Below are 24,178 nucleotides of genomic sequence, written 5' to 3'. Positions count from 1 at the left end.
CGTTACCATCATCAATTATCTTGTACAAGTTGAGGGTTGTTGGACAATAATAATAATAATATTTAATTATTAATTTTAACTAATTTTATTACTCCAACATAGTTTTTGATAATTATGAAAACATTCTAAATGTAAATAGATTGGATTGGATTGATCAATGTTGATGATCATTTCTATGATTCCACCATTCAAAGTTATATTATCTATAACCAATACATTCTTGTTGCGGTCGTCCAATCTTCTAATAGATATATGATTTTTAAGAGGAAAGTTTTCATATGATAATGTCAGTTCTTGAACATTGGTTTTGTTGATGATTTCATCCAATCGAATTCTAGTGTCTGCCGATGAAACCTCTATCTCTAAATGTTTGATATTTGGTGGTAGTGATTGATTATCTTTTAATTGATCAAATATCGATGCTATTGGTTTTGAACAAAGGTTCAAAGATAGAGATGATAGAGTGGTTGGTATCACTAGTTTGTCATACACACCAAACACCCTGGAATAATCTAGTGATTCAAGAGAAGTTGGATAAATCTCTGGAGGATATAGAGTAAGATAGATGGGATGAGTTCCTAAAGGGTCTCTTTCACAGCCAAGTGAAAAATGAACCAAATTAAGAGGTAGTGAGAAAGGGATTCTACCATAAATATGACATGAATAGGTAATATCCAAACTTGTAATTGTTGATGACTGTAATGACCATACCAAATCATCAGATGTGTAATTGATCTTTAATGTATTGACACTATTTGGAATGAGGTCAATTGGAATAGAACTACTACAAGCCAAAATGGACAGAGTGACCAAACAGGGTGGGAGAGGGTTGACTTTCAAATCTTTTAGTGTCTCCAAAGAGACTGCCAAGTGTTTGAGTGTTGATGGAAATAGGTTGGTTGATTGTTTGGATATGAATCTTGGTGGAAGGGATAGACGAGTGAATGGTGATGATAGAGGCAGATGAATATGTATATCACCAAGAGATTGATTATTGTTACAGTCTACAAGTATAAAAGATTCTAGATTTACTTGTTTAGACAAATCTATGATTCTTGAGCTATCTATTGATGATAGTAGGTGTAGATCCACATGCACTAGACTTGTCAACTGATCAAAGAGGTGACTGTCAAAGTGTGAGTTTGATATACTTAGACTGGTCAAGTTGGGTGGTAAGGAGCATGAGCCACCTTGAAATCTTTGACTATATACAGATAACGTTGTAAGATTGGTAAAGAGTGAGGGTTGAGCCATATTAATTGTTGATTGTTTGGAAGACATAAAGTAGAGTTTCTCTAGACTACTTGGAAATGTTATATCTTCAAATTTGGCGACACGTAAAAAGATATCTAGAGTCTTGATATTACTAGGTATAACCAATTTACGTTGCAACTTTGCATTTACTTTTGGTTGATATACATAGAGCGTCTCTGTTGATTCTGGTATTTCCGTCTCTTCACTATTATAGTTACATGCAGTAGTTGTAATCTGTCGATTACCTAGTTGAAACAAGTAATCTAGAAACCATGTACATTTGCCATTATTTTCATTATTGTTGAAAGCCACAATATTGGGGTCTGTTAAGATGAGAGTATCAGACACTGAATTCTTTATGATATCTACAAATGATTTTAAATTGTACTCATAAAAGAGTGTACTATAGTGTGGTTCGTTAAAGTTTATCTTGTAATCTAAATGTTTAAACTTTACAACATGTCTAACATAATGATAAAACAACTTCTTACATGTCATCAACAGACATATCAAATCTACATTATTATCAATCTCTTTAATGATCTGTAATATATTTGTATTTGTTAATTTATCTATCATCACTCCTCTATATTACCTCTTATCTTATATCTCTCTATCTCCATACATGAATGTGTCAAAATTGCAAATCGATACGTTCTTGTGCTTTTTTTTATTTATTTTCTTGAATCATTTAATATTATATAATTTTTGTCGATGGGTCAATATATATATATTGAAGAGTTGATTAATCTAGACTATAGTCCAATATACTTTTTCATAGTTTTGGGATTGATATGTACATAGATAGATGGGAGTATCTGTACTGGTATCCTCTTTTTCCATGGATTGTAGTTGATGTTTGGAGATGATTCCACCATTCATAGTTGAATTTTCAACAACTAGGACGTTTTCACTATCCAGTCTTCGAATGGAAAAGTAGAGGTGGTGAGTTGATTTAAGAAAGGTTATCAAAATGGTTAGTTCTTGGACATTGGTTCGTTTGATTATATCATCCAGTCGGATTTTAGTAATCGTTGACATTTCAACCTCGATCTTTAACTCTTGGATGTTTGGTGGCAATGAATAAAGTCTTGTCAATCGATCAAATATCGATATGGTTTCACTAGATATAAAGTTGATAGAGAGAGATGAAATGGTGTTTGGAATAACTAGGTCGTGATAGGGTATACCTAATTTAGAATAGTCTAGTGATTCCAAAGATGCTGGAAATATAGTTGGAAGGTTGATGTTTGCATTTTGGAAATTACATTCAAGTTTAAAATGAACCAAATTGGGAGGGATCCAGATATCTGGAAAATATAGATAATTTCTTGCGAAATTGATTTCAAGTGTTTTAAGATTATTTGGAATAAGTATTTTCGGGATAGAATTCAAACAATTAAAAACTGATAATGTGTCCAAAGAAGGTGGGAGATAACTGACTTGGAGTTTGGTATCGGTCAGTGTTTCCAAAGATACTGTCAAGTATTTGAGTGACTGTGGAAATAGGCTGGTTGGTTCTATAGGGGTGTTGGTGGGACTAAAGGTAGGTGGGAGTTTGAGACGAGTCAGCGCGAGTGAATGTGTAGGTGGAGGAATATATATCCCTTTAAATTCATTGGTTCCAATGGTCAATGATTCAAGACATGATTGTCTAGACAAGTCTAGTATTGGAAGACCGAGAATATAGAGATCTAGATGTACTAGACGAGTCAATGGATGGAATAATTTCGAGTGGGAGTAGAGGACCAATTTCATAGTGAGACTTGTTAAACTAGTTGGAAGTGTCTCTTCATTTTCCAATTCAACAAATTGAATAAAGAGAGTTGTTAAATTGGTAAATCTAGACACGCTGATAGACTGTGCCCTTTCATGGGCCACAAAACGTAATGAATATAGATCACTTGGAATTGTTATATGATCCATCATCTTGAGATGTTCAGTTCGGATGAATAGGTTCTTGACATTATCAGGAACTTTGAAAACACCATTTTTGACAATTTCACTTCTATAGTACTCTATATGATGTGAACTATAAAGGTGAAGTGTTTCTGTTGATTCTGGTATTTCCATCTCCCCATTATGACTACAAGTGGTAGTCGTAATCAATCTATCATTTGGTTGTGTTTGATAGTCTACCAACCAATTACTTTGGTAGTTTTGATAAATATCTCGTATGATTAGAGTATCAGACAATGTATTCTTTATGATATCCATAAATGACTTTAAATAAAAGTCATGCACTATTGTATTATATTGTCCAACTATTGTCGTGATGTTTCGATCCATTAGTTTAAACTTTACAACACTTCTAACAGAATGATAAAACAACTTCTTACATGTCATCAACAGACATATAAGATCGGAATTATTATCAATCTCTTTAATTATTTTTAATATGATTATATGATTTGTTAAATTATCTATCATCCTATTCTTTCTTTCTTTCTATTTCTCTTTAATTTTCATCTCCTCTTTTTTCTTTTTGGATCATTTATATTTATAATTTTCATTATTATTTGTATTTTTTAAATATTTATAATAATGATATATCTATAATTAATTATTTTATACTGATATATCTATAATATTATATCTAAAGATCTTGACTATATTTTTTAAAAGATGGAAAATTAAAAAACTCTTTGGCAATCTAATTTTATTTTTATAATTCCTGATTTATTTATCACAAAAATCAATACAGATAGATTTAGAGTGTTAATAGAGAGAGGATTGGAAGCGATTATCAACTAATTATAAATTTATTCTAGTTTGTACAAATTTAAAAATGGAATCTTGAATTGATTGAAAAGTTACAAACAATTTTGAAAAATCTCAATTGTGTTTCAAGAGACGGTGATATAGATAATTTTCGTCCTCTAGTTTGTCAAAAATAACTTATTTAAATTATTATATTTATTTGTTTTTAATTGATAATATTATTATTAAATCTAAAGTAGTCAAGAATTATTACTCCAAGTCACTTGACCATTATCAAAATGTAAATAGATTGGAGTAATCCCCGATATGTATTGATGTTGTTGTAATATCATGATTCCACCATTCAAAGATGGTTTGTCTATCACTAGTATATTGCAATGGTCCAATCTTCGAATAGATAAATGAATTTCTATATTCATTTCCAATACTATTGATAGTTCTTGGACATTGGTTTGGTTGATTATATCATCAAAACGGATTGTGGTTTTGGTTTGCGATTTGGTATGAATTAATAATTGTGTGATATTTGGTGGGAGTGGTTGCATCAGATGAGCTGGTAGCCGTAATCTATCAAATATAGAAATAACGGTTGGATTTGAACAAAGATTCAAAGATAGAGATGTAATGGTCGTTGGAATATGGGGAATGAAATAGGTACCAACCAATTTGGGGTAATTGAGTGATTTAAGAGACTCTGGGTACTCTATTGGAAATAAAGGGGTTTTATCTTTCTTCAATTCGAAGGGTTCATATGTACAAGCATATGTAAAATGAACTAAATTGGAAGATAATACTTGTTGAATATTAAGAAACCTTTTAGAGCATGTAATATCCAAACTTGTTATCGATGATGGCAATGGTGACCATTCGGTATCCAAGTCACATGTATCATCGATCTTTAGTGTCTTGACACCAATTGGAATGAGACTACCTATGAGATTGGGCATATTAAAACCCATAATATAGAGCGAGTCTAAAAAAGGTGGTAGAGGAATGTTGACATAGACACCAACATGGTAATCAATTCGAGTAAGAGTCGACAAGGAGACGGTCAAGTGCTTGAGTGTCAAAGGGAATCGGTCAAATTGGTTGAAATGAACATGAGGGGGGAGGACGAGATGAGTGAGTGGTGGCCATTCAGTTGGTAGACACAACTCGCATAATTCATTCATTTTGATAGCGAGGGATTTGAGAGAGGATTGTCGAGAGACATCTATTATGGATCGATTGAATGTGTGTAGATTTAAATCGACCAAAGATGTCAATGGATAAAAGATTTCGGTCGAGTCAAAAGTCACGTTTACAAGCTTGAGACTTGTCAGGCTGCTAGGAAGAACCGTTCCACTATCAAGTGTCACCCAATCTATTGTCAAAGTGGTGAGATTGGGGAATAGGGTTGGGTCAATTGGAAATGAATTTCGGTTGGGAGAATCAAAGTAGAGTGACTCTAGACCACTTGGAAATGAATAATACTTTAAATTGAGAGTGCCTGCCATAAATATGGTCTTTACATTGTTGGGAAAAAACAATTTACCTTGGACGACCATGGGACCGTGGTGGATAAGTAGGAGATTGACGGATCGATAACAATAGAGTAATTGAGTAGACTCTGGGATTGCCATCTCTCCATTATGGCTACAGATAGTAGTTGTAATCAATCTATCATTTGGTGGTGCTTCATATTGATTATTATAATAATAATCACGATGATAGTCCTTCTCACCAATATCTCGTATTGTAAGCGTATCAGACACTGTATTCTTGATGATATCAACAAATGACTTCAAATTGAATTTGCGTAATGCCCAACCATAATGGTTTGTGCCTGTCATTTTGGTCTTATACTCCAAATGTTTAAACTTTACAACATGTCTAACATAATGATAAAACAACTTCTTACAAGTCATCAATAGACATATCAAATCTACATTACTATCAATCTCTTTGATTATTTGTATTATTATTATATTTGTTAATTTATCTATCATTCTCTCTATCTCTCTCTAGTATTCATTCTCTCTCCTTCTACTAGTATAGTAGTCTGAATTTAATAAATTATCATTCTATTACTATTTATTTATTTATTTAATAAATATATCTATCTATCTATCTATCTACATTAATCTTTTAAACAATATTATTTCTTTTTCTTCAAGAGGTGATGATGCTCCACCCAAAAAAAAATTTAATTAAAATAAAGTTTTAACTAAATTTTGAACATCAGTTATTAAATTTAATCAAAGAGAGAGAGACAGGAAGAATACTAGATGGATGAACAATATAAACTTGAACATGAAGCATTTGTTCAAAATCTAACAGGTTCTAGTTTACTAGAAACTTGTCTTATTTTAAATATTGTACCTGTATGTTTTAGTTAATTAATGTACATTGTGTGATCAGCTGACGAAGATGATGATGATGGCTAAGAGCAAATAAAGTGTAACACTTTACTAACCCCCTTTTACTCTTGTATGTATACTATACTATACTCTACTCTATAGGTATCAGTACTATTTCAAAGAGTATTGTTTGGTACCTTTTTCCCAAGAAAGGCACAAAAGGTACCAAACCTCATTCGATTCTTTTTAGAGTTTATTACTATTGTACTACCTTTTATCGTATCAGTCACCTTTATCGAACTATTAGTACCATTACTCTTTTTCATGTTATTATCATGTTTTATATTACCTTTATTCTCTCAGTAAGTCATACTTAAAACTTAAGAATACATACAACATTCAAGTTTTATTAACAGATAACATCTTCTTCTTCTTTATCTCTTTTTCTCTATTAGAGAATCTGTTAAATTATTTAATTTTGGAGAGAATCCAGAATCATTAATAGCATTGAATCATCCAAGAAAGAAGTTTATTGAAGAGTATAGATCGTTTGTCATGTTGGCAACGATTGTTTGTATTTTGGCAGTTGACTTTCCAGTCTTTCCAAGAAGATTGAGCAAGACTGAGACATTTGGTATATCATTGATGGACATTGGTGTAGGTTCAGTTGTATTGTCAGGTGCTATGGTATCAAGACAAGCAAGATCAGAATCAATCACTGAACAATCATCATCAGCTGAAAAGGAAAAAGAAAAGGATCAAAAACAAAAGAAACCAAAACTATCAAGAGTTGCATTGGCCAAACATGCATTCATGTCAAATCTACCTTTAATGTTATTAGGTTTAATTAGAATTGTTTTAACAAAATCTACAAATTATCAAGTAAGCTAAAAAAATATTACATATTAAATTAAAAGTGACTATTTATTTATTAATGTTTATTTATTTTAAGGAACATGTAACAGAATATGGTATACATTGGAATTTCTTTTTTACATTGGGATTTGTAGCTATTGTTTTATCATTTTTAAAGATGTCACCAAATATGAATCTGGTGGTTGGTAGTATTGTCATTGTTGGTTATCAAGTTCTATTGTCACAGTATGGATTAAGTGATTATATATTAAATCATCCACGTCTCAATTTAATATCTGCCAATAAGGAGGGTATATGTAGTCTTGCCGGTTACCTTTCATTGTATTTGATTGGTACGAAATTGGGAACCACTATATTCAAGCAACGCAATTCTGTCAAGGAGTGGAGATTGTACGTATTGCAATTGCTAGCACTCTCTGCTGCACTGTTTGCCATACTCTATTGGGTTGAAGACAATGTCCAACCCATCTCGAGACGTATGACCAATCTACCATACGTACTTGCTATCTTGGCACTCAACATTTTCAACTTTGCCATTGTCCTACTCGTCTCTACCATTTCTACATCGTATCTCCAACACGCCGGAGTCATCACCTCTTCCATCAATCGAAACCAACTCTCCATGTTCCTACTCGCCAACATCCTAACTGGGTTGGTCAACTTTTCAATGCGTACCATCTATGCCACCCCTGAAACTTCCATGGCCGTTATCACTGGCTACGTATTTGTAGTTTGTTTTGTTTCATTATTATTAAATATGAAAAATATAACTTTAAAATTAACCTAAATAAATAAATAAACAAATATAGAAACAAATAAATATTATATATATATTTAAATAAATTATTTATTATTAATCTTTTCCTTGATGATTATTATTTTCATTATTAAAATCATCATAAAAGAAAAAGTAAACTATAAATAGAACGGATGATATGACAGTCATTATACATGATCCAATTGCCAATATCCTTGCAAATCTATGTTTTGAATTTCGATAGATCCATCCAAAAAACCATGGTAATATAAAAAAGAATCCTGTTATAAATCTAAAAAGAATAATTAATTATCTATTTATCTATTTATATTTATATTTATATTTCATACAATATTAAAGTAATTAAAAAATCCTTATTTGCAAATGAATCATTTTCATCAAATTCATTTTGTTGTTGTTCTTGATCAGAAGATTTGATTTTAGAATGATGATTGATTGAATGGTATGGATTATTATTAATTGTACGAGTACTAGAGTAATAGAGAGATGGAGTATCATTTGGATGACTATTGACAATCATTGAATAGGCACTCTCTGGAGGACTCCAAAAATAATTAAAAGAAGTTTCATTTGAACTGGTCGAGTTTGCATAAAGACTATCGTGTGAATGATACATTGAAGATACTTGATATTTATCATTTTCTTGATCTCCTCCAACTCCTCCACCACCACCTCCTCCTACATCTTTACCATCATCTATAAATGTTATTGTTTTTGAACTATTTCCATTATCTTGATATTCATGGATCGCATATTCTTTTTTTTGTTTTGGTTGTTGTATCAATGAATCTTTATCATCATTTGCAATTACATTATTTTGATGAATATCTATTGGTTGAAATTTATGGCTATCATCTTCCATCTTCTATCTTTTCTCTTATCTCTCTAGCTTTTAAATCTCTCTTTTGATTCTAAACAACAAACAACAAAATAGTTTGAAAGTAATAAGTAAGTAAAATAATAAGGAATAGAGTATAAATTTTGTTAGCTCACATTCAATGTCATTCAATCATCGAGTCAAAGAAACAAATATGGTGTATGGACCATACTACTACTTTCTAACCTTACCCCCTCCCTCCCTTTGTATACAACCATTCGAAAAATGGGGGTGCATTGAATCGTCCAAATTGTGGTGGTGGTGGGATGACAATGATTGGATTGGTAGTTTTTGGAATCAAGTCTGATTCATACTTTGATCTTCTATCTTTTTTACAATTTATTATTATTTATATTATTATTATTGGACTGCACAATTCTTCCCTGAATAATTGGTGCATTGAGAAGTAAGTATTCGTTTGATATTCTGTGCATCTTCTTTAATGATTTGCAAGTTATTGATCAATGCATTTTCATCAAAAGGTATATTTAATTTGGTTGATTGCAATAGTGTATTGGTTGTAGCTGTTGTTGTTGTTGATGGGTTAAATTGAGATCCTACTCCTACTCCTCCTACTCCGGAAGTTGACCTAAATCCAGCCCCAACTCCTCCTCCACCACCTACTCTTGAAGATCCAAATCCTTGACCTTGTCCACCTTGACCTTGTTGTTGATATAAATGTAAACCACCATCAATCTTTTTGATTAATCTTTTAATATCATTCAATTCGTTTGAAATGGCGTTTGACTCTTGTGCAAATGCTGTCAAGTAACTACCATTTGGTAGATAGGTATCATCAAATACACTTGCAACTCCAAATTCTCCTCCTATTCCATTTTGTCCTTGTCCCTGTCCCTGTCCTTGTCCTTGTCCTTGTCCTCTTTGTTGTTGTTGTAATTGTTGTAATTGTTGTTCAAGATGATAATTATTATTATGTAATATATTCTAAAAATGAATATGTTAATTAATCAACAATTAAAATGGTTGGTTTGATGAGTTAATTATAATTGATTCGACATACATTATCAGATTCATATTTTGATAGAGTTGATACACATTCTTTAATTAATTCATTCTTTTCATTCAATTCATTACCAAGTTTATCATTTGATTCTTGAAATAAATTCAATTGATTTTCCAATTCTCTATTATCATTTAATAATTGATCGTATTGTGCTTGTTGATTGTTGGTTGGATTTTGTTGTGATATAATCAATTGATTTAATTTCTCCAATTCAGCTCGATAATCAATAATTCCTTGTTTATATTCCATATTTTCTTTTTCCAACTTAAATTATAAATACAATTATAAATTAATTAATAAGTAAATAATAACAATAATAATCCAATAATAAACATACAATTTTAATTGTATTATTTGCATCTAATAATTGATTTCTATCATCATTTGATTTTAATTGAACCAATTCTTTTTCCAACTCTGCATATCTAATTAATGTTTCATAATCTGTCTTTCCAGTATTACTCATTTGTTCTATATAATCATCAATTTGATTTTGTTGTTGTTCAACCTAAAATAAATAACAAATAAATAATTAATTAATACATTTCATTTCTATTCTTTTTTGTTCTTGTTCTATTTGTTACTTTTTTATTTGATAAATTAATATCATGAGTTAAATTTTGAATCATTTGATGTTGAGTATCTATGATTTGGTGTAATTGTTTGTTTGAACTGTCTAGTTTGTGACATGAAGATTGTAGATCTGCAAGATCTTGTAATTGTTCCTTTCTAACATTGTCGAGACTTGTAATCTCTTGTGATTGCTTTGTCACTCGTTCCTCTAGCTCTTGATTCTTTTTCAATAGTTCTTCAATCTGTTGTTTTTGTTTATCCTTTTGTGTAGGTATTGGTGGTTGTTGTTCAAATGCAAATAATCTATTACTTTCTTGTTTCTTAACTTTTGGTGTTTTAAAGGGATCCCCTCCGCCGACCGATGTTGATGTTGTTGATGTTGATGTTGATTTTACAGGTGTTTCAGTGTGATATTGGTATTGATGGTGTACTGGTTGTTGTTGTTGTTGTTGTTTATATGCAGATGATCCACCATTATGATTAGTTGTTGTTGTTGTTGAAGTAGTACTAGTTGAAGTTGGAGGATGATATGATGATGATGATGGTGTAGGTTGACCTCTTACACCTCCTCCACCTCCTCCTCCTACATTATATCTACTCTCACTATTCATCATTATATCTTATCTATCTATCAATATCTGTATCTTTAATAATAGTTACTACGAATGAAATGACTTTTTGAGCCTCAATGCAAGTCTGTCTGCCTTTGCAAATTTGGCGGGAATTTCGAATTTTAGAAAGTAGTGTTGGTACGTCCAATCAAATTAATTTAATATAATATATTTATTTAATTGATATATTTAAATTTCATTTGGTTGTTGAGAATTAACATTAAGATTGGAAGCACGAACAAAAGCACCATATTTATCAATTGAATCAAAATATTTCTTTCCTTTGAGAGTACCATCATTTTTGCCTAATGGGAGGTCCAAGTGAAGTCCGACCCAGTAACCAACAGTATCATTGACTAAGCCAATATATGCAATGGTTCCAGTTCGAAGATCACTCTTTACTTGACACTTGTCACCAATCTTTAGCCATGATGGTTCGATTGAATTGTCGTCGGTGGTACTTGATGGTTGAGTGGTGGTGGATGGTTGTTTTTGTTCTTGTTCTTGTTTCCATTTTCTATAGGTACCTTCACGCTTATCATATTCTTCGTCGGTCATTTTAGTTGATGGTTGGCTATCAATGTCTTGTAGGCTAGCGACATAGTTGTTTGGGTCGACATCGATAATGTGAATGTTGAGGTTAACACCCTCGAGTAAATGTGGTATATGATTCAATGTCAATGATCCGTCTTGGAATCCATCATTATCTACCAATACCGTAGTCTTGTTATTCTCTCTAAGTTGTAAATTCATATATTTTGGGTCTGTTCCTACTATTCTATGTAACTATATTAAAAAGATAATAATATTAGAACTACCATTATTACAACACAACGATCATCAATGAATGATTGTTTATATATACCTTTTCTTTTAAACTTGTAATAGTAGTATCTATTGGGAAATTCTTCCAATTGTTTGTACCTAATATATCATCGGACAAGACCGAGTGTGTCACCTCGATTCTAACATGTCCCTCTGGTGCCTTTTGAATGATGAGTTCATCACCATCTCTACTCACAAATGCTTTCAAATGTTCAACATCACTCATTTCTCTGGTATATATCTATCTAAATACTTTCTGTATATGTACTACGAAATATGAATATACTTGAAATGAATCATCAGTCGTTGACTCATCATAAACTTTGAACATAATAAAATCAAATTTAATTTGGAGTATAGTTTTTAGATGAACAATCATCAAAGTTTCATCTTTTGTTCTCATTCATTGTTAATTAATAATATAATATACATAGATATATATAGATATACTTATAGAGATAGAAGAGAGAATGAATTTAGATATACAAGAATTAGATATAAATAAAAAATTAGAAATATTGAATCATACATTTGATGAAGCAGTTAAATATTTGAATACACACAAGATTGCAGATATCAATAACGACAAACAACTATTCTTTTATGCTCATTATAAACAAGCTACTGTCGGGAAATGTAATACAAAACAACCTTCTTTATTTGATTTTGTTGGTAGATCTAAATGGTATGAAAGAGAAACAAAAGAGAAAGAGAAAGAGATAGAGGATCTCATTACTAACGATGATGATCTTTTAGGAATAGTTGGAATGATCTTGGTAATATGGATAAAGAAGATGCAAAGATTGAATATATGACATTCCTTGAAACATTGGTACCTCATTGGTTAGATCAAGTTACAAAGGAAACAGAGGATGAAATGAATGCCTCTGCTTCCTCTACAAAGACTGAAAAAAAAGAAGTGAAAGAAAAGAACCATGATGATATATTTGAATCGGATAGTGATGATGAAGAAGCAAAAGAACCTGCACAAGGTAAAGGTACCATGGGTCCAGTCATGTCAAGATTTTCAATGGTCGATGAAAAAATATTAGAAGAATCAAAGAATCAGTATGTTATATATCCTCAAAAGAATGATAGTTTTGATTAATTTATTATATTTTTATTATATTTAGAAAAAAAGATTTATGTTATTATGTATCATCTGATGAATTGGATATTGTAAGAAAAATGTTAACAACTGCTACAGCTGTTGAAGAAGAAAGTTTGAAAATAATGGTAAATGAAAGAGATGAGCAAGGAAGAACACCATTGATTTGGGGTTGTGATAGAGGTAATTTGGAAATGGTTCAATTATTGATAGAGTCTGGAGCAAATATAAATGATAGCGATTTGGATGGTTTGACTTCACTGCATTATGCTTGCATGTGTTCTCATTACAATGTCATCAAATTATTATTGGAAAATGGAGCAAGAAAAGATTTAACAGATAATGAACAACAAACTCCTTTACAAATGGTCGATCATTTAGAAAAGGAAATATTATCTTTATTCAATTAAAATTATTTATTTCAAAAAGGAAAAAAAGAAAAAGATATTATTTATTTAATTATTTAATTTTTAGCAACCAAAGAATAATGGAACACCACAAGTAGAATCTAATAGATAATATTTAATTAATGATTTGGATTTGGTAAAATAATGATGGTTTGGGTTGATTAATGGTTCATCGATGATTAAATGTTGAATAGAGTCCATTTCAAGAAAAGAGGTAAACATATCGGTTGCATAGTTGGCAAAACAATTATCGGTTAAATCTAATATTGTGATGGTACTATTTTGGCTGAAACCCATTGCCAACTCTTTGATTGGAATGAGTGCATTATTTGCAATAGACAGAGCTGTAATACTCTTGTTTGAAGCCAACATTCTGCAAACGATTCAAGTAGTTTGGGTTGTAGACTGCCATTGGTCAATACCAACTTGGTGATGGTTTCATTGTACAAGAGAATGGAATTAAAGAGAGGAGGTGACAGTACATGGTATAGATTGGACAAGTCTAGATATGACACTTTAGAGTGACCTTGGATAAACGATGATCTAAATGATCTTTGGATTCGTTCCAATTCCAGTGTCTCGGAATAGACTATTTGTCTTGACTGTTCATTCTCTATGTACAATCTGACAAGTGACGAGTTGTTTGATAAGTTCATACAAAATTCATTCCATTCTTGAACATAGTTTGCTTGGGCCGTTTCAACATCGTTGGCATCATCCATGGGTTGTGATGATTTTAATTCGGGCTTTATAGATACTTTGAGAGATTTCAATTGGAATGGGTGGATGACTAGTTTCTTTAGTGTTGCCATATCCACATACTCTTTGGCTATTGAAATGTGTTGAGTACGTACCAACTTGTTAACCAATCCTGGATCAAACATACGCATTTGATTGATTGATTGGGAGCAACCATGGTAATTAAAGTAGTTGGGGTTGAGATTGTCCAAAACCACATTATTTCCAAGTGCGTTTGGGGTCGAGTGATTAAAGATGTAGTTTATCGATACGTTCTTTATTTGGTGGTCGTCCCTTTCAACTCTTTGACGAAATGCCACCAAACAAGGTAAAAGTCGGTTTTTACAAGTGGGGAGGCATCCCGAGCTACGTTCTGCAGTTAGCAGATGTTGAAGGCCAACAGAGACTCCTTAACAGCGCACTTTCAATTGCGTGTCTTGAGGCAGTTCTTCGATCCCCTCTCTTGGATGACACCGAAGTCAGCCGCAAGCTGATCCACAACGTGGTTGACGAGGATTTTAAACAAGTGGGACTCAAGTGGGCATCTAAATTTGTTCTGTTGGCAGTACTGGAAAAAATCCACAGACGTGATCTCCAAATCAACTTGGCTTCTTTCTTCAAAACCCAAGAGGAACTCAAACACTCGCAGATGAACTCTATGAATCTTATGTTCACCATCAGTTTGCCAAGGGAGGTAGTCACACGTTAATATCGAAAAGAGACAAATCTGTTCAAACTTTAATCCTGCCACAAAGTATACCATCTCGTTTTTCCAAACTCTATCAAGTCACAAAAGGTAATACCTTCTGGATTCCAGAGGCCAAGAACTTTAAAGCAATTGATAGCCTGTTCGCCCCCAACAATCTCTTCCAGGTCACCATCTCTGCCAAACACAGCGCTTTGAGCTCTGACTCCATCAGCTCATCTACAGATCTTCGTAAGAACTTCGATGATCCTAACATGCATATTCGACTCATTGTCGTCTGTCCATGGTCAAGCGATCTCTACATGAACCCCATATTCTATGAGTTCCCAAAGAAAGGTACAAAGGAGGAACAAGACCAAGAAAACAAAAAGTCCACAGAAGAAAAGTTGAAAGACGACAAACAATTTGAGGAAGACAACAACATATCCCAACACTTGCTTGTAATCGGGTTACCAGAGGCTTCAGAGGATTGGTACCAGGAAGAGACACTGCCATTAGATTCATACATTGGGGAGGACGAATGTTATGGTCTCGAGTCACTGGAACAATAGCAACACCAAACTAATTGCTGACTTCTTAGATCTAATTCAATAAATAGAAACCTTATATTGCAAATTTGACATTGAATAGTTGTTTATTATTTATTTAAATCGGTACCTCCATAGTTTCACTGACAATTCAAAACAACGGGTAGTGAATATTTGTTAAACAAGGCTGTAACGAGGAATTAGCAGTTGGGATTGTGTGAATACGAACAGACAAAAATTCACCAACCAAAAACATTATGTAAATGTCTGATGAATCATTTGCATCACTCTATATAAAATAAAATAATTTTCTGTTTTAAATATATAATAAAAAAATGGATTCTGCAACTATAGCATTATTAATTGGAATAGGAACTTTATTAATTGAAAGTTTATTTAATTTTATGAAAAGAATAAAAAAAGCATCATGTTGTGGTGCTACAGTTGATCTATCACAATCAACAAATCAACCAAATAATAATACAAATAATAATTAATATTATTAAATGAGTCCAAACTTGTTCCAATCATCTCTCATCTTTTTTGCTTTCTTTTCCTCTTTTGTTATATCACTCCAACCACTTGATTCTTTAAATGGTATACCATTGTATCTATTTAATAAAAATTTAATTGCATGATAACCGCATGTTGTACTATTTGATGCTTGATCAATGACTTTGTTTACCTTGAATTTTAAATAATAATCTGGATTGATTTCATCAATTAAATCTTTTAATTGTTTCATAAAATCATCTGTTGGTTCTTGGCCAAATGAATCATAATATTCTACAGATTTATCTTTATCTGCATCAACGTATACTGCAACCCAATGACTTCCTGGTTTGTTGTGTGGTCCAAATTCATAATAAATGACATCTTGTCTTTTGGTTCCAATAAATTTAATTGGTCACTTGCTATTACTCTTTCAAATCCCTTTCTATGATATGGTTTCATTATTCTTTCAATCTCGCTATCATAAAGACCTTTGTTTGATCTTCCACTACCAATCTTTTGTTTTCTTTTTACATCTTGAGCAAAAGATACAATTAAATCGATGACACTAATTCTTTGATTCTTGACCATTTCTTTTAATTCATTTCCTAAATTTGTAGATAGTTTAGTAGAGGACATTGTTGAATTTAAATACTGTTTTACCAAATCATTTGTAGCTGTTAGATTGTTTCTTGGGACCATTTCTATTAAATCATTGGTAAAATTTGATCAACCATGATTTGTGCAACAGGTGATTCTTGCTTTTCTTGATTGGCTTGAATTGTTCTTTCCAATTCCAAAAGATTCTTTTCTTTTATTTCATTTTGCATGTCTATAATTGATTGTAATTGTTCATCTATTTGTCTTGTATTTTCATACTTGCCTTCCAATTCTTGTATTCTCTTTTCTGTCAACTTTTGGTTGTAAAGTATTTCCATTGATCTATCATCTTTTTCTTGTCTTCTCTTTAATTTCTCCTCCTTTGCTTCAAACAACATTGATTAACCTTTTCCAATTGATCGAATCTATCTTTTTCTTTTTTTATACTATTGGTATCTCTTGTTTTACTTGAATATCATCTTTTGTTAAATCAATAATCTTTTTCTTTGTTTCTTTATCCAATTCTTGTTGATTCTTTAGTAAAGATTCTCAAAGTTGGTGTCCTGTATTGATTTAATCATTTCTACTTGATTTGGATTTGGCCAAGCCAATACAGGACTTTCTTTAGAGAGTTGCTGTTTTTGCTGTTGTAGTAGTCATTATTACTATTATAACTAATTAGTTATTACTATGTTTGTCAAAAATAAAAGAGCGAATTTTCGAAAGATCTTTTTACAATTTTTAAAATGGTTAATTATTATTATTTAATGATTATTATTATTATTATTATTTAATTATTATTTAAGGAGGTCTGAATATTCATTTCCTATTGACTCTAAATGTCGCATGTGAATCTTGAGTAGATGTCTAGTTTCAAAAGCATTACTGGTTTTTAATATTGCCCTGTATTTTTTAATTCTTTCTATTCTCTTTTGGGTCATTGTCGTATCCCCTTTTTCGAATGGTTGAGAGATTAGCAACTGTACAATATCATAACTGCTTTGAGATGCCACTGAGATTCTCTTTAGAATTTTAATTAGTGGGTCCTTCTTGGTCCATTTCACTTTGACGACATTGATGAGAAAGGTGGCGACCTCCAAATGCCCTTCCTTACAAGCAGACACAACAGCCTTTTTGGTGCATCCTTCACTTCTATTAAAATGTAAAAACTAATAATAAATAAATAGAATATGGAAATAATAATAAATGTTAGGTCGAAACAATTAACATTTGATCATGTATACTATAGCTTTTGTTGTAACATACTTTAACAATTTCTAAATGACCATTTTTAGCTGCCCCATCCATAGCATGGGTTGTTGCACCTTCACTACGATACTCTGAAAGGAACTTTACAACATCTAAGTGACCATAGATTGCTGCATTATTAATAGCATAGATTGTTGCCCCCTCTGTCCTGTTGAAATGAAGCAGCTTTATAATATCAATCTGTCCTTTTGAAGCTGCATAATCCATCAACTCTGGTGTCCAAATTTTACTCTGCTCTTTGAAATTATCATAAAGAAAATGGAAAACATCCAATCCTGGATCCATTTCACAGCTAGCTGCCTGTATTGCCGTTATTAGTGTTCCTGTTAGACATTTTATATTGCAAGTGCGAACAAGATAGGATACCATCTCAAGGTTTCCTTGTCTAACAGTATCTTCTAAAGCCAGTTTTGGGTCACCAAATATTTGTACACCGCTTTCATAGAAGAACTTTACAATTTCAATGTGACCATTGCGAGCTGCCGTTGTCATTGACCAGCCAGCCGTAATCTCTTCAAAGTTATAATGTTGATAAAGGTATTTTACAATTTCAATATGTCCTTTTTCAGCTGCCCAATGCAGAGCATTGGATGTACATCCTTCACTACGATGCTCTTGAAGATACTTTACAATTTCAATGTGACCTTTTAAAGCTGCAAGATCCATAGCTTGGGTAGTCGCACGTTCACCACTACGATGTTCTTGAAGATACTTTACCACTTCCAAGTGGCCATGATTAGCTGCTATATCCATAACCTCTGTTGATTTATCTTCACTATGACACTCATTCAGATACTTTACAACATCCAAGTGACCATTCCGAGCAGCCCAATACAATGCATTTGAACAACCTTCTGTTCTATGTTGACCAAGAAACTTTACTACGTCACTGTGTCCATTTAAAGATGCACTATCCATAGCAGCTTCAGTGCATCCTTCAGTACGATGTTCATGTAAGAACTATAGTATAATAGGTTAGGTTAGGGTTATACAGGTAGATTTGAAATATTATCTATACATACTTTGACCATCTCTAAATCCCCTTTCTTTGCAGCATTATCCAAAGCTTTTGTTGTGCATCCTTCAGTTCTATTAAAATGAAGAAACTATAATTCAAAAAAGATAGAAAGTATTAATATTATATAATACCAACATTATATCAACCCCTTATCACTTACCTTTACAATATCAAAATAACGACCTTTTGCTGCATTATCCTATAATATATTGATTGATTGATTGATGATGATCATGTTAATTAATTATTTCTTTGATCATTGATATATTCTTTAAATGAATCGATTCTTACCATTGCATCTATGCTACATCCTTCAGTTCTATTATTCTCGTGTAAATACCTTACAATATCAATGAATCCCTTACTACAAGCAATGTCCATTGCTGTTTGGTAATTGGATGGCAAGCCTTTGATAGAGTAAATCAACTTGACAGTTGAGAGATAGCCATTATTACATGCCACCTTGATTGCCTCTAAAAGAAAGGTATTATCTCCATCAACAGGAGTAGTAGTAGTAGGGTACCTCTGATTGATTAAATACTCTAATATCTCTTGATTGGTTATATCCTTGCTATTTCTTTTCAAATACTCCCAATCAAAGTCAACGTCCACTTTAGACCATTCCAATAGACGTTCAAGTGTATCCAATGTTGCATTATGATGACAGCAGTATTCACTAATCACACTTTTCCTTCTTTTGAGTACCAGAGTACTATCTGTAGGTAGATAGTGACAAACAAAGTGCCAAGGCATTGCATAGATTGATATCATTCCAAGAAGAGGTAATTTGATGATATCTCTTCCCACTAATGATCGTCGTTCTCTACCATTATACAATCGATTTGATATATCACTGATTTGATTGAATATCAATTGTCTAATATAAATCGATCGAAATACATAATAAAATGTAGTAGTAGTAGTCATTATTATTATTATTATTATTACTATACAAGTATTACAATGTTAATAATGACTGCTACTACGTTCCCCCCCCCCCCCCGTCTATTCAGATATTTAAAATAATGGTTTTGATTTTCACAAAAAGCATCTTCACTTCTTTGCAGTTTGTGGTCTGCCCTTTTGGTCGAGCTTAGAATCCGTAATGAATGCGAGCGTGCCATTGGTTCCCTCTCCTCTAATCTCTACACTTCTATTGCAATCGATGGTATCTATGAAAACTTTGATTTCAACACACTTGTCACCCGTTCTCGTTTCGAACTGCTCAACCATGACCTCTTTCAATAAATGTATCCTCCTCGTTGAGCAGGTTATCCGTGATTCCAACCTCGACAAGCATTCCGTCGATGAAATCATCCTCGTCGGTGGAACCACTCGTATTCCAAAGGTACAACTACTCTTACAGAGTATATCAACGGCAAGGAGTTGAACAATTCTATCAACCCAGATGAGGCCGTTGCCCATGGTGCTGCTGTCCAAGCTGCCATTCTCTCCGGAAAAGAACAATAAATCAATCATACATATCAGATCTATTTATGAGATCTTTTTAAACAAAGAAATGAACATAGTTTTTCAGGCTAACCGCTGTTTCAGGCCAAGATAATTAAAAAACATAGTAAAACATTTTTTAAAAGTACAAATATTATTATGTATTTATATCTACTTGATTCATTTCCTATTTCGCTGTGACAATTTTTAAATAATCATTTTTCACAGATAATAATTATTATTTAATTATTATTATTTAATTATTTATATATCATCCGAATATTCATTTCCAATAGACTCTAAATGTCGCATGTGAATCTTGAGTAGATGTCTAGTTTCATAAGCATAACTGTCATTTTTTAATTTTACCCTGGATTTTTTAATTCTTTGTATTCTCTTTTGGATCATTTCCGTATCCCCTTCATCGAATGGTTGTGAGATTAGCAACTGTACAATATCATAATGATAATTGGTTGGACATGGATCAGATATTCTCTTTAGAATTTTAATTAGTGGGTCCTTCTTGGTCCATTCCACTTGGGCTACATTGATGAGAAAAGTTGCGACCTCCAAATGTACTTCCAAACAAGCAGATATAACGGCCTTTTTGGTGCATCCTTCACTTCGATTAAAATGTAAAAACTAATAATAAATAAATAGAATATGGAAATAAATAGAAATTGGAATGAATAATAAATGTTAGGCCAAAACAATTGTTTGATCATGTATACTATACATACTTTAACAATTTCAATATGACCATTTTTCGCTGCTAAATCCATTGCATCAGTTGTTGCACCTTCAGTCCTGTTGAAATGAAGCAGCTTTACAATATCAATCTGACCAAATTCTGCTGCTCTATCCATCACCTCTGGTGTCCAAATTTTACTCTGCTCTTTGAAATTGTCAAAAAGAAAATGGAAAACATCCAATCCAAGTTTGCATGTCTCCGTTTCACTCGCTGCCTGTATTGCCGTTATTAGTGTTCCTGTTAGACATTTTATATTGCAAGTGTGAACAAGATAGGATACCATCTCGATGTTTCCTTGTCTAACAGCATCTTCCAAAGCCAGTTTTGGGTCACCAAATATTTGTACACCGCCTTCATAAAATGACTTTACAATTTCAATGTGACCATTGCGAGCTGCCATTGTCATTGACCAGCCAGCCGTAATCTCGTCAATGTTATAACATTGATAAAGGTACCTTATAATCTCAATATGTCCTTTTTCAGCTGCCAAATGCATAGCATTGGATGTACATCTTTCAGTACGATTCTCAAAAAGGTACTTTACAATTTCAACGTGACCATTTTTAGATGCATTATCTATAGCATCAGTTGTTGCACCTTGACCATTACGATGCTCGTGAAGATACTTGACCACTTCCAAGTGGCCATTTTCAGCAGCCCAATCCATAGCATCAGTTGATACACAAGCATCACTATGATGCTCATTTAGGTACTTTACAACGTCAATGTGTCCATTCCGAGATGCCCGATCCAAAGCATTTGAACAACCTTCTGTTCTATGTTGACCAAGAAACTTTACTACGTCAATGTGTCCATTTAAAGATGCATTATCCATAGCAGCTTCAGTGCATCCTTCAGTACGATGTTCATGTAAGAACTATAGTATATTAGGTTAGGTTAGGTTTAGGTTTGGTTAGGGAATAGGTGGATTTGAATTATATATATATACATACTCTGACCATCTCTAAATGTCCATTCATTGCAGCATTATCCAAAGCTTTTGTTGTGCATCCTTCAGTTCTATTAAAATGAAGAAACTAATTATTGAAAAAAGATAGAGTATTAATATTATAGTATGACAACACATTTACATTTATATATAAGCCTAACCCCCAACATACCTTTACAATATCAAAATAACCACCTCTTGCTGCAGTATCCTATAATAATTATTGATTGATTGATTGATTGATGATGTTAATTAATTAATAATTAATTCTTTGATCATTGATATTTTTTAATCGATTTAATTGGTTGCTTACCATTAAATTAGTAGTACACCCTTCAGCTCTATTGTCGTGTAAATACTTGACGATATCGATGAATCCGTTCCTACAAGCATAGTCGATTGCTAGGCAATTGAATTGTATACCTTTGATAGAGTATATCAATTTGACAGTCGATAGGTGACCATATGTGCAAGCTACACCCGCTGCCTCGGTGACAAAGGTAGTATCATTACTAGAATGTATACTGATGAGATATTCCAATACCTCTTGACTATGAATATTCATTAGATTTCTTTTCAAATACAACCAATCAATGCAAAAAGAAATGAAATATGACCAATCTACGAGACGACGAAGTGTATCAGACGTTGCATTATGGTGACAACAGTATTCACTAATCACTCTTATTCTTCTTCTTTTTGGTAGTATTTGATTACAATCTTTTGGTAGATAATGACAAATAAAGTGCCAAGGCATTGCATAGATTGATATCATTTCGAGTCGAGGTAATTTGATGATATCTCTTCCTTTTAATGATCGTTGTCTACCATCATATCGACCTTTTTCTTTTGAATACAATTGATTTGATATATCATTGATTTGATTGAATATCAATTGTCTAATATATATCGATCTAAATATACAATGAAATGAGGTAGTAGTAGCAGTCATTATTATTATTATTATTACTTTATTTCTATGTTTGTGAAAAAATTAATTTTATTGGGGCGACGGTTTTGAAGGCTTTGAATTTATTATAATTATTTATTATTTATTCATTTGAAATGTATGTGTGTGACTAATAGCTGTTTCAAATGAATCTTGAGTAGATGTCTAGTTTCATAGCATTCCCTATTCTTTTCAGTTCTGACAGGACTGACTTGATCTTATCTATTCTCTTTTATTTATTGCACCTTCACTCTGACTATGATGCTCAGAAAGGTACTTTACAATTTCATAGTGTCCGTTTCGAGCTGCCTCATCCATAGCCTTGGTAGTTGCACCTTCACTACGATGCTCTTGAAGATACTTTACCACTTCATACTGGCCATTTTCAGCTGCCCAATCCATAGCATTGGTTGTTGCACCTTCGCTACGATTGAAATGTAGGAACTTTACAATTTCAATGTGTCCTTTTCGAGCAGCTTTATCCATACCCTTTTTTGAGCATTATAATGTAAATATTTTACAATGTCAATGAATCCTTTACGACAAGCAATGTCCATTGCTTGGTGATCGACTTGTGATGATGGTGCACCTTTTATCAAAGAACATGTTATCAACTTTACAGTCGAGAGATAACCATTTGTGCAAGCTACCTCCATTGCCTTTTTGAAAAAGTTATACTTTTCTTGTGTAGGACAACTCTTGACTAGATACTCTAATAGCTCTTGATTGTTTATATACTTTAAATACATCCAATCAAACCCAACATCAGGTGACCATTCTACCAGATGTTCAAGTGTATCCAATGTTGCATTATGATGACAGCAGTATTGACTAATCACTCTTCTCCTTCTTTTCAATAGTACCTGATCTCTATCTTTAGGTAGATAATGACAAACAAAGTGCCAAGGTAACCCAAACTTTGATATCATTTCAAGAAGAGGTAACTTGATGATATCTCTTCCTTGTAATGATCGTTGACTACCATCATAACTTTTATCTTTTGGATACAATCTATTTGATATATCACCTATCTGATTAAATATCAATTGTCTAATATATATCGATCTAAATATACAATGAAATGTGAAGGTGGTTGTAGTTGTAGCTAAAGTCATAGTCACTGTTATAACAAAAAAAAAAAGAACTACTCAAAAAATAATAATATTAATATTTTTATGCTCAAGCTAGGGTTTTTAGATAATACACCATGTTTGACATTGATCTATCTATATCATATATACATTATTCCAAAATGATTCTGGATTGTATTTAAAATAATTAAATTAAATCAATTTATTCATTCAATGACTGTCGTCTTATACTTTCTTGAATCGGAA

General features: G+C 32.4%; 12 protein-coding genes across 12 annotated transcripts; 3 read left to right on the top strand and 9 right to left on the bottom strand.

Moving 5' to 3' along the window:
• Positions 1-75: 75 nt before the first annotated feature.
• DFA_04431 (uncharacterized protein) lies at positions 76-5,963 on the bottom strand (the record flags this gene model as incomplete). Its single annotated transcript, XM_004360107.1, has 6 exons — positions 76-1,064; positions 1,152-1,797; positions 2,026-3,497; positions 3,594-3,635; positions 4,229-5,188; positions 5,510-5,963. The coding sequence occupies 6 exons, from the start codon at positions 5,961-5,963 to the stop codon at positions 76-78; spliced, it is 4,563 nt and encodes a 1,520-aa protein (XP_004360164.1).
• Positions 5,964-6,242: 279 nt separating this feature from the next.
• Positions 6,243-7,977, top strand: pigW (phosphatidylinositol glycan; the record flags this gene model as incomplete). The annotated part of the gene is made up of 4 exons (XM_004360106.1): positions 6,243-6,338; positions 6,477-6,676; positions 6,770-7,196; positions 7,267-7,977. 4 exons carry the CDS (start codon positions 6,243-6,245, stop codon positions 7,975-7,977), a joined length of 1,434 nt encoding a protein of 477 aa, XP_004360163.1.
• Positions 7,978-8,043: 66 nt separating this feature from the next.
• Positions 8,044-8,830, bottom strand: DFA_04429 (uncharacterized protein; the record flags this gene model as incomplete). The annotated part of the gene is made up of 2 exons (XM_004360105.1): positions 8,044-8,239; positions 8,298-8,830. 2 exons carry the CDS (start codon positions 8,828-8,830, stop codon positions 8,044-8,046), a joined length of 729 nt encoding a protein of 242 aa, XP_004360162.1.
• Positions 8,831-9,205: 375 nt separating this feature from the next.
• DFA_04428 (uncharacterized protein) lies at positions 9,206-11,053 on the bottom strand (the record flags this gene model as incomplete). Its single annotated transcript, XM_004360104.1, has 4 exons — positions 9,206-9,790; positions 9,867-10,133; positions 10,207-10,377; positions 10,454-11,053. The coding sequence occupies 4 exons, from the start codon at positions 11,051-11,053 to the stop codon at positions 9,206-9,208; spliced, it is 1,623 nt and encodes a 540-aa protein (XP_004360161.1).
• Positions 11,054-11,242: 189 nt separating this feature from the next.
• tbcB (tubulin folding cofactor B) lies at positions 11,243-12,104 on the bottom strand (the record flags this gene model as incomplete). The annotated part of the gene is made up of 2 exons (XM_004360103.1): positions 11,243-11,839; positions 11,919-12,104. The coding sequence occupies 2 exons, from the start codon at positions 12,102-12,104 to the stop codon at positions 11,243-11,245; spliced, it is 783 nt and encodes a 260-aa protein (XP_004360160.1).
• Positions 12,105-12,348: 244 nt separating this feature from the next.
• On the top strand, positions 12,349-13,396 carry acbd6 (ankyrin repeat-containing protein; the record flags this gene model as incomplete). Its single annotated transcript, XM_004360102.1, has 3 exons — positions 12,349-12,563; positions 12,635-12,946; positions 13,012-13,396. The coding sequence occupies 3 exons, from the start codon at positions 12,349-12,351 to the stop codon at positions 13,394-13,396; spliced, it is 912 nt and encodes a 303-aa protein (XP_004360159.1).
• A 60-nt stretch (positions 13,397-13,456) lies between these two features.
• On the bottom strand, positions 13,457-13,765 carry DFA_04425 (uncharacterized protein; the record flags this gene model as incomplete). The annotated part of the gene is made up of 1 exon (XM_004360101.1): positions 13,457-13,765. One exon carries the CDS (start codon positions 13,763-13,765, stop codon positions 13,457-13,459), a length of 309 nt encoding a protein of 102 aa, XP_004360158.1.
• Positions 13,766-13,846: 81 nt separating this feature from the next.
• On the top strand, positions 13,847-15,388 carry DFA_04424 (uncharacterized protein; the record flags this gene model as incomplete). Its single annotated transcript, XM_004360100.1, has 4 exons — positions 13,847-13,878; positions 14,393-14,469; positions 14,763-14,927; positions 15,063-15,388. 4 exons carry the CDS (start codon positions 13,847-13,849, stop codon positions 15,386-15,388), a joined length of 600 nt encoding a protein of 199 aa, XP_004360157.1.
• A 127-nt stretch (positions 15,389-15,515) lies between these two features.
• DFA_04423 (uncharacterized protein) lies at positions 15,516-16,495 on the bottom strand (the record flags this gene model as incomplete). Its single annotated transcript, XM_004360099.1, has 3 exons — positions 15,516-15,653; positions 15,912-16,197; positions 16,239-16,495. 3 exons carry the CDS (start codon positions 16,493-16,495, stop codon positions 15,516-15,518), a joined length of 681 nt encoding a protein of 226 aa, XP_004360156.1.
• Positions 16,496-16,563: 68 nt separating this feature from the next.
• DFA_04422 (uncharacterized protein) lies at positions 16,564-19,670 on the bottom strand (the record flags this gene model as incomplete). The annotated part of the gene is made up of 8 exons (XM_004360098.1): positions 16,564-16,836; positions 16,904-16,990; positions 17,044-17,100; positions 17,443-17,625; positions 17,723-18,685; positions 18,748-18,831; positions 18,904-18,942; positions 19,035-19,670. The coding sequence occupies 8 exons, from the start codon at positions 19,668-19,670 to the stop codon at positions 16,564-16,566; spliced, it is 2,322 nt and encodes a 773-aa protein (XP_004360155.1).
• Positions 19,671-20,456: 786 nt separating this feature from the next.
• On the bottom strand, positions 20,457-22,844 carry DFA_04421 (uncharacterized protein; the record flags this gene model as incomplete). The annotated part of the gene is made up of 5 exons (XM_004360097.1): positions 20,457-20,834; positions 20,933-21,820; positions 21,897-21,980; positions 22,065-22,103; positions 22,206-22,844. The coding sequence occupies 5 exons, from the start codon at positions 22,842-22,844 to the stop codon at positions 20,457-20,459; spliced, it is 2,028 nt and encodes a 675-aa protein (XP_004360154.1).
• Positions 22,845-23,063: 219 nt separating this feature from the next.
• Positions 23,064-23,956, bottom strand: DFA_04420 (uncharacterized protein; the record flags this gene model as incomplete). Its single annotated transcript, XM_004360096.1, has 2 exons — positions 23,064-23,285; positions 23,330-23,956. The coding sequence occupies 2 exons, from the start codon at positions 23,954-23,956 to the stop codon at positions 23,064-23,066; spliced, it is 849 nt and encodes a 282-aa protein (XP_004360153.1).
• Between the last annotated feature and the right edge of the window lie 222 nt (positions 23,957-24,178).

This window comes from Cavenderia fasciculata (assembly GCF_000203815.1).
Source record: "Cavenderia fasciculata unplaced genomic scaffold Scf_Dfasci-G-o-33e01.r1-3, whole genome shotgun sequence".
In the NCBI taxonomy this organism is placed as follows: domain Eukaryota; phylum Evosea; class Eumycetozoa; order Acytosteliales; family Cavenderiaceae; genus Cavenderia; species Cavenderia fasciculata.
This window is presented reverse-complemented; position numbering and strand designations above follow the sequence as displayed.